The sequence below is a fragment of the Desarmillaria tabescens genome (genome assembly GCF_030435595.1).
Source record: "Desarmillaria tabescens strain CCBAS 213 chromosome Unknown EV420scaffold_73, whole genome shotgun sequence".
Taxonomy (NCBI): domain Eukaryota; kingdom Fungi; phylum Basidiomycota; class Agaricomycetes; order Agaricales; family Physalacriaceae; genus Desarmillaria; species Desarmillaria tabescens.
The window spans coordinates 58,511-74,884 of NW_026848372.1; the positions used below are offsets into that span (position 1 = coordinate 58,511).

At 48.0% G+C, this 16,374-nt stretch overlaps 6 protein-coding genes across 6 annotated transcripts; 3 read left to right on the forward strand and 3 right to left on the reverse strand.

Moving 5' to 3' along the window:
* The first annotated feature begins 1,558 nt into the window (after nt 1-1,558).
* EV420DRAFT_1315739 (uncharacterized protein) lies at nt 1,559-2,952 on the forward strand. The gene is made up of 2 exons (XM_060468665.1): nt 1,559-2,756; nt 2,812-2,952. Exon 1 carries the CDS (start codon nt 1,788-1,790, stop codon nt 2,595-2,597), a length of 810 nt encoding a protein of 269 aa, XP_060323763.1. The 5' UTR covers nt 1,559-1,787; the 3' UTR covers nt 2,598-2,756; nt 2,812-2,952.
* A 2,919-nt stretch (nt 2,953-5,871) lies between these two features.
* EV420DRAFT_1216760 (uncharacterized protein) lies at nt 5,872-6,531 on the reverse strand (the record flags this gene model as incomplete). The annotated part of the gene is made up of 2 exons (XM_060466415.1): nt 5,872-6,330; nt 6,382-6,531. Coding segments are annotated over 2 exons (609 nt in total), but the record flags the coding sequence as incomplete, so codon positions are not given.
* Nucleotides 6,532-7,979: 1,448 nt separating this feature from the next.
* On the reverse strand, nt 7,980-8,657 carry EV420DRAFT_1125960 (uncharacterized protein). Its single transcript, XM_060465944.1, has 3 exons — nt 8,354-8,657; nt 8,272-8,297; nt 7,980-8,213 (listed from the first exon to the last, which is right to left on the reverse strand). Exons 1-3 carry the CDS (start codon nt 8,471-8,473, stop codon nt 8,048-8,050), a joined length of 312 nt encoding a protein of 103 aa, XP_060323765.1. The 5' UTR covers nt 8,474-8,657; the 3' UTR covers nt 7,980-8,047.
* A 584-nt stretch (nt 8,658-9,241) lies between these two features.
* On the reverse strand, nt 9,242-10,412 carry EV420DRAFT_1125964 (uncharacterized protein). Its single transcript, XM_060465945.1, has 2 exons — nt 9,394-10,412; nt 9,242-9,341 (listed from the first exon to the last, which is right to left on the reverse strand). The coding sequence occupies exon 1, from the start codon at nt 10,090-10,092 to the stop codon at nt 9,502-9,504; it is 591 nt and encodes a 196-aa protein (XP_060323766.1). The 5' UTR covers nt 10,093-10,412; the 3' UTR covers nt 9,242-9,341; nt 9,394-9,501.
* A 1,432-nt stretch (nt 10,413-11,844) lies between these two features.
* EV420DRAFT_1125998 (uncharacterized protein) lies at nt 11,845-12,465 on the forward strand. Its single transcript, XM_060465947.1, has 3 exons — nt 11,845-12,064; nt 12,127-12,202; nt 12,277-12,465. Exons 1-3 carry the CDS (start codon nt 11,938-11,940, stop codon nt 12,428-12,430), a joined length of 357 nt encoding a protein of 118 aa, XP_060323767.1. The 5' UTR covers nt 11,845-11,937; the 3' UTR covers nt 12,431-12,465.
* Nucleotides 12,466-14,467: 2,002 nt separating this feature from the next.
* EV420DRAFT_1125981 (uncharacterized protein) lies at nt 14,468-16,195 on the forward strand. Its single transcript, XM_060465946.1, has 2 exons — nt 14,468-15,765; nt 15,821-16,195. Exons 1-2 carry the CDS (start codon nt 14,809-14,811, stop codon nt 15,941-15,943), a joined length of 1,080 nt encoding a protein of 359 aa, XP_060323768.1. The 5' UTR covers nt 14,468-14,808; the 3' UTR covers nt 15,944-16,195.
* The last annotated feature ends 179 nt before the right edge of the window (nt 16,196-16,374 follow it).

Consider the following 16,374-nt stretch of genomic DNA (forward strand, 5'->3'; position numbering starts at 1 on the left):
CCTGAAAATAAATTTATAAGCATAAAACATGCAATTAGTGAGACGAAAGCTCACGCAACATGCTCGACGCGCAGGGGAGCCGCTTTCTTCCTCTAGACGCGTAAGATGGGAAGGAAGTATCGGACTAATGTCAAGGAAGTTTTCGTAAGCATACTCTTCTCGGAAGGTCGTTCACGGTTCACGTTCAGCCTGCGAGTTAGTGGCCTGTCCTCTATAACGACCAAGGCATCATTCCTTGCCATTGATGATGCATCATGGAAGAGATTTTCAGACAATGAGCACTGATTTGGTATATATTTTAATTTTTCTGCATAGCAAGGACTAATCATCAACTTTACCTTAGAAAATCAGTGCCGCTCGATGCTCTGGCTCGTCGATATCACCAAGGTTCTGTGATGCATGTAGAAATGACAATATCAGTTCATCTATCGTTTGTATAATTCGATAGTGAAAAGGTAAAAGCGCCAATTGACACCACTCTATTCTTTCTTTGTTTTCACAGTTCAATCGATACCATCAGCAGCTAAGTTGGACAGTTGTTGATGTGTTGAACTCGCAGCTTGGCCGGTTCCATACACCGATAGCGAGCTACTTCAATCCCCCATCGATCTACTGATTTCGCACCTTGTCCTTGATCAATCTCGCGTCTGCAGCAACTTTTGTCCTACCTTCTGTGATGACCTTCACTACTGGCTAGGCCTGTCCATATCATATTGAAGGGAAGTCCCTTCGCTCATGAATCAAAGGTGTCAACTTAAACCAAGATCATCCTGTGAAAGCATCCAGAGCTCTGGTAGCGACTCAGGCTTATGGATTTACCCTTTGGCTTCGCTATATATACATTTTTCACGCCTGATCAGAGGCATGTAAAAAGTGCTGCCAGTGGAGGTATACCGTAGGACAACGACCTTCAAATTGGGTTTTGCTATTTTCATTGTAGATGAAACCGAACTAATTGGACATCCCAGAAATGATAGCATCGAAGGCCATCACTCCACAGTGCTCAACCAAGCCAACTGAGAGACTGCGGAGGATGTCGACGGCGAGGGAAGGTTTGTCAGAGAAGTACTGAGCGATGAAGACACCCGCAGTGACAGCTATCACGGCGGGGAAAAGGGCGAAGAACAACTTCTGTGCACTTGAGCGAGCGACGACAGATGGAGATGAACGACTTGACTGATGTGGCATCAGCCATGAAGAACGGAGAGGAGGCAAAGACCAACTGAGCGGGCACTCCAGAGTTGGGAAGTAGCGGTGTTAAGTACTGTATGCAGTCGTTGTCGTTATCGCAAGTGCTCCTCCGTTGAATGATTACCGAATTGGGAAGTGTGTCACGCGGCGGTTGTAGAATCTGATAGGGCCATTCGAAGCAGTCAAATTTGAGCCGGTAGACTATGATAGTCTTTGATAGATGATCATAGTCTATGAGCCGTGTCTGAAAGTCGATGAACTGAAAGATATGTAAGCTTCAAAACAAAAAAAGGTGAAGAGGCGGGACATACCGCGGATCGGACGATCCGGTCCGTAGTTTGATTGCCGTGATTTGCCGTTTGCACCACATGCACTTCACAACTCTCTTACCTAGATACCACTGCGACGGCCCACTGCGATATGGCTGACATCGATGCCTCCATTCAACATTTATCTCCAAATTACCCAAAGTCGAGCTGCATGCCCATATCGAGGGCACGCTGTCGCCGTCTCTGCGATGGCGCCTCGCGCAGAAGAACCAAATCCCTCTGCCGACATATCCAACGTCCGAGTCTCTTGTCGCATCGTACGCGACCATGTACAACCACAGAAGAGAAATGCAAGGCGATAATGGCCTCCCGACCTTTCTCGAAGCCTATTACGTCGGTATGGAGGTACTGCGAACCGAAGAAGACTTCTACGACCTCGCGATGGAGTACTTTGCCAAGGCAGCGGAGATGAATGTTCGATACACAGATCCGTTCTTCGACCCTCAGGCACATACTCGATGGGGAGTCACCCTCGCAGCTGTAATGCATGGACTTGAACGAGCAGAGGGGGATACAAAGAAGATATACGGCGTAAAGGCGGACTGGACAATGTGTTTTTTACGGGACGTGGACCCATCATCTGCGATGGAGACGTATAAGCAGGCGCTCGATGGAGGATTTAAGCATGTCTTTCATGCTGTAGGGCTGGATAGCAACGAGTATGACCGACCGCCAAGTCTTTTCCAAGACGTCTTCGCCCAAGCCCGGAAGGACGGGTATTGGATCACAGCGCATTGCGATGTTGGACAGAAGGACACGCACGAACACATTCGCGAGGTCGCTACCAACTGTGTTGGCGGCTTTGAAGGCGCCGATCGCATGGACCATGGCTTGAACGCCATTGAACGACCAGAGCTGATCCAGATGATCAAGCAACACGGCCTAGGATTCACGCTGTGCCCCCACGCCTACCACCGATGGCTCCCAACAGAGTACGTATTTGGAAATATCAAACGACTGTGGGACGAGGGCGTTAGGATTACGATTGCGAGCGATGATCCAACTTACATGCATCAGCGGTGGGTGCAGGAAAACTTGGAGCTTGTGATGCATCATTGGACGTGTTCCCTCCAATGAAGCCTTTCATCGATCTGGCGGTGCAGAAGGGCGTCAAGCGTTTCGTCCTCCTCAGTGCATCTACATTGGAGCCCGGATACCCGGCGATGGGGAAAGTTCACGAGTATCTGCTATCACTCAAAGTCGATTACGCGGTCATTCGTCCTTCGTGGTTCTTCGGTATGTTACGAAACTGTAGCAAAAACTCGATGATTGACTGTTGGGCTTTGCCGAGAATTTCTTGACACTGCATCTTCAAAGCATCAAGGAACAAGACACAATTGTGAGCGCGTCGGCAGATGGGAAGATTGGGTTCATATCTGCAGATGATATTGCGGATTTGGCTGTTAGTACGTTGACGGATGAGAAGAGCCATAACACGGACCATATCCTTACGGGCCCCGAACTGCTTTCTTATGATGATGTACGCCCCGTCCAATTTTTATCCAATTCACCACAGCTGACTGTCGAACCAGGTTGCTGCTATCTTCACAGGGGTGCTTGGCCGGAAGATTACTCACACACGCATCACCGTCGAGGAGTTGAAGAAGAGATATCTTGCTTTCGGTCTCCCTGAAGATTACGCTGCAATGTTCTCGTCTATGGATGATCTGAACGCCAACGGTGTTGAGGAAAAGATATTCGCTGCGGAGAAGAAAGTTACCGGAAAGAGAACGTTGAAGAGTTTTGTGGAAGCGAACAAAGACAGCTTTTAGAGCATGGAAGTATCCTTATTTACGTGATATTCAATACAAAATGATAGAAGCACCGTCGATACTCACTAAAAAGTTCTCTCATTCCGGTAAACGTGCATTTTCGTCGCTCCAACTGTCCTACTTGGTTCCTACCTTGGTTGGCGCTTCAATAGCAAGGGAAAAGCAGAGTACATGCTCCAAGTAATAGTTATATGCAAATGGTATGCAGTTTACGCGTCACGGCAGCAAACCAATCCAAACGAGACGCGATATGGCGGTGCAAAGGAAGAATGAAGAGGAATAATTCTCGCCGAGATTTGTCATCATTGAGGTCGGGCCGCTCTAGACCGGTCCCTCTAAGGCTTTGTCAAGTTGTTCACGACAGTTCACGACCAACCTACAAGCGTCCACTCCCTGATATCGTGGTCTGTTATATCGGCCAACGTGTAAATATAATCCAAAATGCATCGATTACTTGACTGCTACCCGCTTGGGACGTAAATGGATCGTAGAATGTGATTCACCGAACAGTGAATACTAGGCACTCTACACTCCCTGGAATTTCGGACACTATCTCATGCTACATCGTCGCCTAGAAACGAGCCTCCTGCAAAGCTGGCAGCGTGTTCACCCAGTGCAAAATTACAGCGGGTTGAGGTTGTTCGATCCGAAACCTGCCGTTCAGATTCCCAGTTCTTCCTAAACTCTAACAGTATGGCATTGTACGTCGCCAGATCGTCATCGGGTTGTAGAAACGGCTCCCAGAATGCGATATCTGACACACGGTCGTCAAACGCGGTGAATAAAACCTTCCATGCCAGAGCATGAGGTCGTAGGCGCCCTATACGTCTCATGCGTGGGATATCGTTAGACATCGCCAGGACTTTGAACGTGATAATGAGATTCCTTGGTCTGAATAGGTCGTCTGTGGCTCCCTGGAGAATGTCATCGGAGGAATACGAGCCCAGAGACGTCGAGGTGGTCAAGTGATCGAGATATCCTTGAAAGAACGGTATGAATTGGGATATATGATGGGGGTGTATGACAACTTTGCCACACATATAATCAAATACGTGCTCCTTAACGACCTTTATGAAGATGGGAGAGGGAAGAATAGGCAGCTGGAATGTTTTTGCAAGCAGACGGTAGATGGGCATTGGTTCGGAAAGATTCCCAGTGAACACAAAATCTATAAGCTTGTTATCCTCAGACGTCCACCATCCGGAGGTTTGTTCGACGAAATCTGGATCGCCTAGGCTGGGCGAAGTGCTGAGGGCGTCCACAAAAATATCCCACAGGAATTGCTGATTCGTTTGAGACCAAGCGATATGAGGACTGGCATCAATCGCGTGGTGTGTTATGGTATAAAGGTACTGGATAATCGTACGGCATATACGTCGCTTATCTGGCTTCCAGACTTGTGCTTCCTGTTCCGTCAGGGTCGTGACATAGAGTTTAAGACGGCCCAAGACGTCGTATAATAGACCAGCATCTTCGATATGTTGCGAATGAAGCATAGATAGTAATAATTGTAGGGGTATGGGCACGTCAGGCCAAAATGGCGAAGGATCCTCTTCTCCGGCCTCTGTTTCTGTTCGCTGAGAAAAGTGGCAAAGCAACAACTTGCCGAGAAGCGGATACAGACAGGACGAAATAGCGGAACCAAGGTTGACCTGGGCATCGCATTCCGTGTCGCAGATCTCTATATCTGGGCATCCAGGTTTGGGATACATTGCAGAAGCGCGGAACCCAATAACAGGCTCTACCCAATTAAACGACCAGTATGTGTCTGGAAATGCGTTCAAGAGAGCTTTGTAGAGAAGAACGGCAGAGTCTCCTTGGAATGGGCCGCCTTGCGTAAGGATGTTACAAAGAATGTTGGCCCATATCACCGGCTGCTCATCCAGCTCTGATGATATTGACTTGAGGAGGTACGCTATAACATTGACATCGTCGCCCTGTTGGTACCTCAATGCAGCGAGAAAGGTGGTACGCGATGAACGAGGGTTCTCTCTAGCGAGACCGTGCATAACAATTGTGAACAAGGGATTCAACACTCCTGAATGTGCAGGAAGTTGAAGATGTAGGCAGGCGCGTAAACATCGCTCCAAATCCCCGTCCATGCCTGAGCGAACACCGGTGCGTATGTCGATACACTCTTCAATTCTTTGGCGTATAGATTCAACCATACTCTCCTTTTGTTTGATCAGGCCCGTCGATTTCAGAGGAAGGCAGCTGGTAGACTGCACGACGATGCTCTGAACAGTGGGGTTGGAAGAAATCGAATGGAGCCAAGCAACTGCTCGGATATCGGGGGAGTCATCCATCTCATAGACCGCCTCACGCTCAGCGTCCTTCAATGACTTCGCACGAGGTTTGGGCTGAGGAGGATCGGTGCAACAAAAGTATATGGAGAAGGTACGAAGGATGATGCGATGGTATGCCGAATACACCTTGCCGAAGGCGGAATACAAGAATCCAGAGAGTGGTGTTCTGAACGGACAGTGAGGATAGGCAAGGGGCAGGAGATTGGTGATAGCATATGTGGAGAAACCGACGAGTACGATAACGGCCATCGTGCACCCAATTTCACTACTCTGAGGGATGAGGAAAATAACCAAGCCAAGGAGGAAAAAACCCAAGGAGGTATGCATGAGCACGGGGAGTAAGCCAATGATCATGGGTATACGCCAGACTTGGAGGTTCCTGTAGCGAACGTGGCGAACACGCACCCTGTCACGAGGCGTTCCCGATGGCACTGATACGTATTGGTGGATCCATTGCTTTGCCAACGCGGCGACTAAGGCTGTGGAGAGGCTAAGTGACAAACTCGCGAACCACAGCCCGTTGACCCACGAATCGAGTGTTTGGGGATGGAAAGGTGTATAGGGAGTAAGGTTGGAGTGGGGAACAAGATCAACAGATGTTCCATTGGCCATGGCGCGTTGAACAGCAACAATTTCAAATAGAAGTACTGCTGAAACTTCACTATAATCAATCTGGAGATTCTGGGACGTTTGAACAACAAATGTCGAGACGACGGCTGAGAAGAGCCCGGCCTACAGATTATCATGTCAAAAGGTGTAAGATAGGGAGAGAAAATGACACACAAATATGAGGAGTACGTCCAATCCGTCTCTCCAGTCTTCTACCATCTCCGCATCGAAGATCGCGCATTCGTCCAAATAGGTTCTCCATATCCTCGCAAAAGGGCCCATCTCTTCTCCTCTGACATCTTCTGAATATTTTTGCTCATAGTCCGAGGGATCGTGAGCTTTAAAGGAATTGTTAGCCGTAAGGAGGATTCCTAGAGGATGCAGCCACCTCTTGTCTGCGACTGAGCCTTCAGTCCCATCCGACGACGACGGAACTTCCGACGCCTGGGTCTCGAGTAATACGTCGTATTCTCCACAGGGGATCTGGAAGCCGCATTGCTACTAGCTGCAGAACTAGCTTCATCGTCGTTTGAGAATGGCAGCACGCTCGGAGGGAGGGAGTCCATGGATAAGGTTAGGTGAGAGTGGTGCCCCACGAACGAAAATAAACATAAATCTTTCTTCCGAAAAGTGTAAAGGGTCACGTACATTCCCATCACGGGAAAGATTTACACTCATATAAGCTGGTTATCGTGCCGTTGAACATAGCGCTCGATATGAGAAGGTCTGCTCAGTAGATCAATCCAATGATATCTTGTCAAAAAACCGCAACGTACTTGAAAATTACTTGTTTCACAAAGGACTGGTCTTCTCGGCGTGCATTGTAAGCTTAATGTATTTAGTGCGGAGCGACGTTGTCATGGTATTGGTACTGGTACCGGCACAAGGTCATGGTCTGCGAACGCCGTCAGAAAATCGAGTTTTAGCTCGAAGCGGCGTGTAGAAAGCCGTGAGAGAGACGTAAATGCGTGAAGGAAGTCGACGAGATGATATTCGTAAACGGCATTAGTACCCAGCACCGACGCAAAGCTATAATAAGGAACAACCAGACCCGGACCCACAGCTCTGATGTATTTAAAGGTCGTATGCTGTGACCACTAAAGATCACTCCGTAGCATTGAAATCGCACTTTTTAGTAGGAGACAGTCTTCGTGATGTGCATTTGAAGTGGTAGACAAGCTCGGCAACTAGAGGGGGCAGCACAGGACATGTAGATAAGAGCGCCCTTGATATGCTCAAACACAAAAACACCGAATCATGACCACATCCGTCACCTATAAGCAAACCGGAAGCAAGCAACAGAATGACGGAAACCAACGGAACGCAGAACATGGTCAAGCCGATAGCTGACCAGATAGATCGGTTCAGAAAACGGAATACTTGGAGACGTGCTGAGACTATGAAACCACGAACTTCCAAACACAGGCCATGGTCAAGCACGACTAAGCAGGCAAGCAATTCCGAGTCAAGGAAAGGATTGCCTGAAGTGGTGCTCGAGCCCATGGTGATGGTGGTGGTTCAAGCGCCAAATTTCAAATTGAGAGCTCCGAAAATACCTTGCTAAGGGTAAGCTTGGTGCTTAGCTTGAAGACACTTATATACACCGTTTGTATTAGTCTAGCTCAGCGAAGTATTGAAACCGTTTTGCCAGAATACGAATCCTCTACCTTCAGGGACTTATATATGTACTCAAGCTTTTCCATGATGCGTATGACGTCATTTCTACACTTTCTCATCTTCCTGATCAATCCACATTTCGCGAACAACTTGTGTAATATAGCAAATCAACAAAAATTGAGAACGCGCGAGTCAAGTATTAATGATGTGTCGTAACGGAACATCAGAGTGAAGAAGGGGGAACTTTGGAAGCAGCATCATCACACCAGTCACGAATGGTATCGTTCGTCTGGTTACTACCCAGATGTCGGTCTGAGCTCGTCTTCCACCAAGGAAACGTGCCTGAGGATATCGACTTTTCTACTTGAACGTGGGCTGCGCGATCCAGTCTTTCAATCTCGTGAGCAAGCTTCCAAACAGTGCGGTTTGACCAGGTCGAAATCATACTTTTCAGGGAGTTCGGTGACCAGATCCTGGCAGAGAAGAAAGGGATGAGTTTAATGACAGCCATGGATGGGAATAAACGGACCTCAGCCTCTGACCTCGAACAACAGACAACCGTAATGCGAAAACCATCCACAAGAAGGCCCAGAACGATAGGAGGCAACGCCAACGTGCGAAGTAAACCCATCGCAGATTTCATCGCCATCGACAAGTGAACCAGGTACGATTTTCGTCCTTGCGGGCTATAGTTTTCACGTATTCCACTATAAGGACAGGAACTTCGGAATGTTCTGACTCCCCCACGTAGATTGAGGGGTTCACTACTACTGAGAGTTCGCCGGAGAACTCAAACTGCTCCTCATATGTATACTCGGAGAACGCTGTATCACCAAAGACGAAGTCAGGTTGACGATAAATGCTGCGTCTAGAACTATTCGTGTGGGATCCTCGTCTACGATGGTATTGCTCTTGACCCTGCGATGCATCGACCAGGACGGGTAGCACCTTACAATGACCATGGTATGAGATAATGATATGAGGGTGATGGAGAGTTGAGACTGACTGAAACTCAACGATGCTGGGACCTTTGAACCTTATCTGTCCACGCTGCCGTCAGAAACGAGTTGAGCAAGATCGACCACCGTATCGGGCACGGTTTTTCATCCTTGAAGTTGGCTCCAAAGGTATCTTGAACGCTAGAAGAAACTGGCAGTCCGTTGCACGTCTACTATCAACGGCACCTGGTCTGGTTCGGCGAAGGAAGTGACCAACCCGGCGGTATGGAGTGACTCATGCTTGCAGGTGCTCATGACTGAGGTGGTCGAGGGCCATCCTTTGTCGTGGGGTGAGATACTGCGTGCAGCGATCAATCAAGGCGTCCTATGAAACCAAAATCAAGATTAATCGTGGAGGATTTGAATGCAGGCCCACATCTATCAGCCGGGATATCACAGCAGATGAATAGCGATAGCCATGAGCTGGACGTGTCGGGAAGTCCATGATTCGGGTTGACAGAGCCATTGAGTCGTATCCGTCGAGAAAGCATCCATTGAAGTGCATCTATTTCATTTAATCTATCCTTCATAAGAACACCGTTGACGGCGAGTGATCTAGCCAAAAACTGACCTATTTGACTGGTCGCCTATAAGGACAGGGAATAGACCAAGATACGCCCGATTATATCCCGGAGATTCATATGGTATAAGTCGAATTTTGGTATTCGCAGCCTCGGCTTCAGATACAGTTTGGAGCGAGAATGGGGATCGAAGGAAGCTTGGAGGACATGAACGGACGCCTCAGTACTACCACAACGGCAGCAAACATCACGATAATCGCCAACTGAACAAACGCCATTACGATTTTCAGGTTTGACAGAGCCTGGGTGACGATGGGGGCTGAGCGTGTAGGGCGGGCTCGGACGGTTGCCTGGTTAGGCAGGCTGTCGACGGTCGAAGCTGGTGCCAAAGAAACTTCCGGAATCATCACCGTGGCACTTGACTTGACAATGAAGATGGGCTCGACAGCTTCGGTAATCACGCCTTGGTCGATGGACTCGACCGACTCGACGACAACGACAACAGGCTCAATGACGATACGCTCGATGGTGCTGGTAACCACGCCTTGGACGAGAGTGTCGACAGGTAGTACCAGGGTCCCGTTGAGGTCGGCGGTATAGTGAGGAACGTCGTAGGCGAGGATGTCTGCCAAGACAGACAGTGCTTCCCATGTCCCAATGATGTCGGTGGTAGGCATAGACGCCTTGTAGAATGACACGGAGAAAATATACAGGAAAGTGCTGAGCCAGAGGCCTGAACAGTAAACCATGGTGGTAACTCTGGGTCAAAAGTGGAAGGTTGGCTTTCCCGATCTATTGCTGGTTTTATACCTACCGATCTTGCCTCGATCGTTGACCGCTGTGTGACTCACACGTCGAGGGATACCACGCGTCCTAGAAAGTACAGTAGCAATATGGAGAAAGGCGAGTAAAGAAGGAATAGGCGAGATTTGAACGTTTGGGAGATAGACACTCGTCGAACGTGATTCTGATTTTGTGGTGGTGCAATATTCTGAACTTCGGCAAAGGCGTCATAGCAAAGCTGGGAGAATATTCTCTTGCGTGTCTGGTCGATGACTTGAATATCGTTACGCAGCGCCTCCGACGTCTATGTGACGATTAGCATCGTATTAACGCTGTACTGAAGTGTAACAGTGCATACAGCTTACGCTACGTTTGAGCACGGACTAGTACTCGTGTGCGAAGCCGTAAAAGAATTCCTTGTTCAGATCATCCAAGCCATGGCTGTTCCGAATCCAATGCATCTACATCCTTAACCGGTGAATCAGTCGCGTTAGAAAGGCATTATAAGTATTTGGAAAGGAACATACTTTAGTCTTAACCTTTTTGTGTCGAGGACGATTCCCTTTACTTGGGCGAGGCAAAGGCTTTCTTGCCTGCACCATCTCGGTAACCAACTTGAAATCACCTGTGCAATGAACATAGTAATTATAAGTAATAGAATTTTGGATATGCATCGAAATGCTCACCTTTGTAAAGAATTGTGCTGAATGTACCCTCAGTACCACACCACTGACGTCGAAAGCTGCAGGTATCCAGGGCTGAGGCCATACAAAACCGATTTTCAGTTCAGCCAAAGATGACTGGAGGTCATTCCGAGTCCCGTAGACGCCACGAAGGAGTGCGAATGATTCCAAGCAATGTTCTCGTGTAGCATCCATGAAACGACTGCACATTTCTGACTATTTCTGAGTGTATGCGTAGGTATCGCCTGGATAAACAAGGGGCAAGGCAGAGTTCGTTGCAGCCATAGGCCCTGGAAGAGAGAAACAGAGTTTATCTTGTGCATGACATTGGTTCAACCTCTTCCATGAACCGTTGAAATAAGTGAAGCTGCAGGCAGGAAGGGAACGACTCGAAGAAAAGGACAGTGGCTGTGTCGAGAATCCGGCAACTCAAATTTGATGCCCGGTACTATTCGGGACGAATGTCCGATGGAACGTACGCCATCCAGAGTTTTCGATGTTGATCCATACCACGAACTTCAAGCTGGCACGAAGGTATCTGCGACTAACTTTCGCTAATTGACGATCATATAGCACTCGATATCAACCAAATGAATGCGCAATATTCTCAACCAAAAAATTGGTTCGTACTTGGGTCTCTTTGAGTCTCTCCATACGAAGATGGAGGACGAGGTGTCAGGATGATCGCATTTGGTTGCCTTCAAGTGCGTTGAATTCTCTACTCCATATAGATTATCCCATACTAACTTTTCAATAAGCTTCTCACCACGGGAAACGCGAGACACGACATCGTGGTCGATGCGCTGCAAGAAGAGCTAACAATGGGATGTTACTGTGTGGGTGCGACTCAGAGAGAGCGGTATAGGCGATCCTTTGCCTCTACATACCCCCATCGACCTATGTTTTCAAATAAGTCGCCGGCTGGATTTCAAAATCCGTAGCTTGTAACAAGGCTTTTCTGCCATCGGGTCTCTGCCATCGTAGTGGGCAGAGTGTTCATAATCAACATCATCCGTACAAATTCTCCATAGGACCAGTGCTTTCGCATTATTCACGGGATATCAGCATCCACTGCTCCGCATCTTATCTACCGGATGGATCGAAGCTCATAACGTCAGGTTCTGCTAGATGAAATGTGCGACATCTGTGCCACTGTTGCCAAAGGTCAAGTTTCAGGCTTGTGAATCTTTCATGGTATTACTATTTGCGTGCCTTTCATTGGTCCCTGGGAGTTGCGAAGGATATTCAGTCAGTGGTAAGCGCTGTGCTTATACATACCCCCTCTGCGCAGTGATTAAGTTTTCCTTTTTAAAGTAGATGAAAACCTGGTGTACCGGCTCATCAATACCGCCCAAGTTCTGCGAAGCTCGTGTCAACGACGATACTCGTTCGGGTAACTCTTCTATGCTCCGGTGGTGAGAAGGATCACTCCGTTGACGCTACACCATCCTGTGGTCTATTTCAAAGTTTCATCAGCATCAGCATCAGCTCAACAGCTATCGATGTATTGTCCTCGCAGATTCACCTGCTCCGTACACTGGCAGTTATGTTACCTAGGTGGAAAGTCCCGGTCAGTCCAATAGACTCGTCCAGGAAATATGGTGATCGATGCTGCAACTGATAAAACAACCGTTAATCAACTCTTTTCCCTCAACGGCGTCGTTGAACAGACTGTCGGCATAGGCTTGTACTCACTGTGGCCTGGCAGATCCGTGGTTCGACGGTCCGGGTCCTCTTCTCTGCGCCAGACGCATGGTGCATGTTTCACGACTCTCCGAGTCTCTCACCTCTCTTAAATGATTGGAACCTAAGAGGTGGCCAGCATACGTGAGTCCTTAAGTGCGCAAGACATTCTGCTGTTGATATAGATATCATCTAACGGCAGCTTCGTCTTCCGGATCTTTGGTACCGGCAGGTCATAAAACGCCACACAACACCTGGGGCCTATAATCACACCTGGGGCAGAAACCATGTTAGGACGGAAGAGAAGATTCTAAAAATGTTGCACTTTTTCTTTCATGACTTTGTGTGCCGCAAAAATTGGTTACCGAAAACATGATGAAAAACTCCTTCCATTTAGCGCTCCTTTCACATACCGAAAACGGCTCTGGTTCTGCGAATGAAAAGGGTTTCTTGTTCTGACTGCGGGAAATACCCTTTCAATTCCGTTTTTCCCCCTGTTTTCCTCACTTCAAATAGTACGTAAATGATCCTTTCAGTTTTTTTTTTCTTGGACGAATTTTTACGATCAGAAGATTCAATGAAATGTCGCAACGTTTTGTCTAATTCTTCCGACAGGAGAATGTGTCGGTTCCAGCAGTGAATCGTCATTACTCTTGCGGCACATTCAAATTCCCTTCTGTATAGGACCTGAACTTTTTCAAAAGTAAAAGCCGTTCATCTACAACGACAGAAAAGTGTATTTGCTTCTTCTTACATTACCCTCAGGTTCTCAGTGCAACTCTATTCTTCTGATACGCCACCTCAAACAATGCTTCATTGTTCTTCCAAGATAAAAATCCGGAAGATCGCCTAGACTCGGTTCGGTCAGATGCACAAGATGGGTATCACGGACAGGCTTCTATAGGTGCTTATTTGTAAGCGCTGCTATAGTGCGGTGTGCCTATCAGACTGTCGTCACGATAAGCTGAGCTGAGAGGCCGCCCGAGCTGAGCGTTTTTCATATCTAGATTCTTGTCACACTGCTTGCACTTGCGTACCCTAATCTTAGGTCCTCTCACGAGTCCTGGCAGTTCACATTCGAGGACAGACTTTCGTCGTCTGTTCACCAGTGTCCAATTGACTTGGCGCATCCATAAATATCATGATACTATCGAGTGTATGAGCCACTCCCACTCGGTCTATCCTGTCACTTCTCTTCTATCGAATACTCTTTCTCTTTCTCTGGGTAATTAATAATAACCTTGTCGAGTTACAGAAAATCTTTGTACGCATCTGAACATCATCCATTTAACACACGGTCTTGATCTTGAAAGCTTTGATTCGCCGCTACAACTGCACGAATCTTTGCAGCAGTGGCGCCACTTATCGATTGCTCTAATCTTTAGCTGATATCCCGATAGTCCTCCTTCTATGTCATGCCTAGCATATGTCGCAAGACTTTGTTGATCTTCACGCCGGCCTTTTGTGGGTAGGGGGCTCGGAACACAGTTTGAAATAGAAAGTCCACGATGGGAAAGATACTCCGAAGATCTGCTCAGCCCCGAGACCCTTTTGCCTTTTACCTTTTTCCCTTCACTAACAGAGTCGACAAGGAGATGGACCTGGGGTATTGGCCACTCGGACAACTCATGCATGTCGTTTCCTATTTCTTGAACTTCCTGTCATAGGCGCTCATCCTCGTTCTCGGCACTCACTGGTCTGCCTAGTATAGCTCAGGATCCGATTTCACACAGGAGTCTGTGTTTCGCGCACAGTTTGGTCCTACAGTATTAATTAATCTGATGGCATGAGAGGACCAGCTGATTCCATACACTGCTTCTTGTAATCTTCGCAACACGCAGACCTCCGACAGTTGTCGTCTAGCTAAACTGCTGTTACGATTATTCTCATCGGTATACTGGTTCCGCACCTCGTTCTGGCTTAATCTTGGCTACTTGACCACGTTCCTTCGAAGGAAAGATCCTTGCTCATGAATGAAAGGCACCAAGATGAAATAGCGAATCGGATGCGGGGTGGCTGCGGGTCCAAGTACTGAATACCCTCACGGCTTCACATTGCTGGATTTAAACGCCGGCTTGTGTTTGGTGCTGCCACAGAAGATGGGACAAGCTATCTTTTGCTGCTTCCTTTTGTCAAAGAAACCAAATGACGGGTTCAAGTTCTCCGTTCCAAGAGCTACGTATGAAACTGGTAAACAAGTGAATGAAAGCACAACCGTGGGAACTGAGCTTAGCTTCAAGCCTCATGGTAGACTGCCAACTGTCTCAAGTGTAGCGCTTGCTGCTTCTGCCTCTGCTTTAAAGACGACACAGCGACATGATCCCGTTTCCCTGGCTCTCCCAGCTCTTCAATACCCTTCGGCGCTTCGTTATGCCACCACAACGCAACAATGAGATGCGCGTCTTTTCAAAGGTCAAGGACGTGACCAACGCGTCCTCTCTTCTCAGTTCTCTCAGAGAGAATTACCATTTCCTTGATCATGGCCTCGGAAACATCATCGTTTCCCAGGCCGAGTACTGTAAATGTCACTTCAGCCAGGATTGTCCCGGGGAACATGAATTCCTGCTTGTAACGCTGAAGGAATCTGTGGGAGTTCGGCGGACGGCATATCTGATGGTGGACAGGTTGAATGACGATACGAAGAAGTACAGAGGAGAGGATGAACTGCGAGCCGATTTGGCTAGGCATCAGGCCCAGGAAATGGCCGGTATAGAGGGGACCGATTCCGATTCATCCACATCATCTCCCACCCAGTCGACAACTTCGCCTCCTGGAGCCTTACCCACTGCTTCAACATGGGATACTTCGAGTCGTGCTCATCGCTCTATTGCCAAAGTCAAGACAATCACCAAGGAAGATCCACCCGATGCTCTTGACAGGCTCATCGTCTTGCCCAAGAGAAGCGACATCGCACTAGAGTTTGACGTTCTCCTCACGATGGACCTTTCCCAGTCACAAAATGTTACCCTTGAGCGGTTTGCACACCTTCTCCAGACTACTTCAAGGAACACGCCGCTATATCACTTAATTTTTGCTCAGTGTTATTGGTACGCCTTCACCATTTGGAGGGTCCTGGAGATGGAGACACAGCCGCATATACGCATGCATAGGCTGGCCGAACGTCAGTGTTCGCATCGCTTAACAGGCTATGGGAACCGGCTGGTTCTAGGGAAAGGCAAATCGGTGAATGCTGCGAGGTCCCCAGAGACGATCAAGGCTCAGTGGGACACGGACAAAGCGAAGGAAGATCAGGACTGGGCTGAACGGAAAACAGTGAGCATTATCACGGCTTTTCGGACGAACAGGTCATTTCTAATAGTACTTGCAGGAACTTCATGCTCCTGCACGGGAAGCAGAAGCTCATGCGCGGGAAGCAGAAGCTTATGCGCGTGAGCTCGAGAGAAGGCTGGAAAGTTCTGAGCGCCCTGTTGGTTCGGCTAATGCAGTCTAAGAAGCCGTTTTGTTGTTTTCTCTTTTCCCTCTTGGTTGTTGCTATCGTTGCTTTCTTGTTGTCTCCGCTATCAGTCAATATTTGCTGTCGTGTCATTGCTTTGTTGTATACTAATCACTGTACATATATTAACATTTTATGGCTCTGGTAGGAGTATCGACTATGGCTACTATATATAATTCGTCCAGTGCAAGTTCGTACCTTGAATTTTATTTCAATGTATCCGCCATTTGGGTCACCGGTCACCTCGCCATGATCTATGACCTAGTCATGTCAGTCTATTGGAAACAGTTGAGGGGAGAGAACCCATTCGTGAACGATGACATTGTTGATGCACACCAACTCCAGGCGCGGTGTTCCGAATATTACAAGCAAGACAGACTGACGATTCGAAGCTAGTTCGTGTAGACCAAGAGACAGGGTAGATCTCT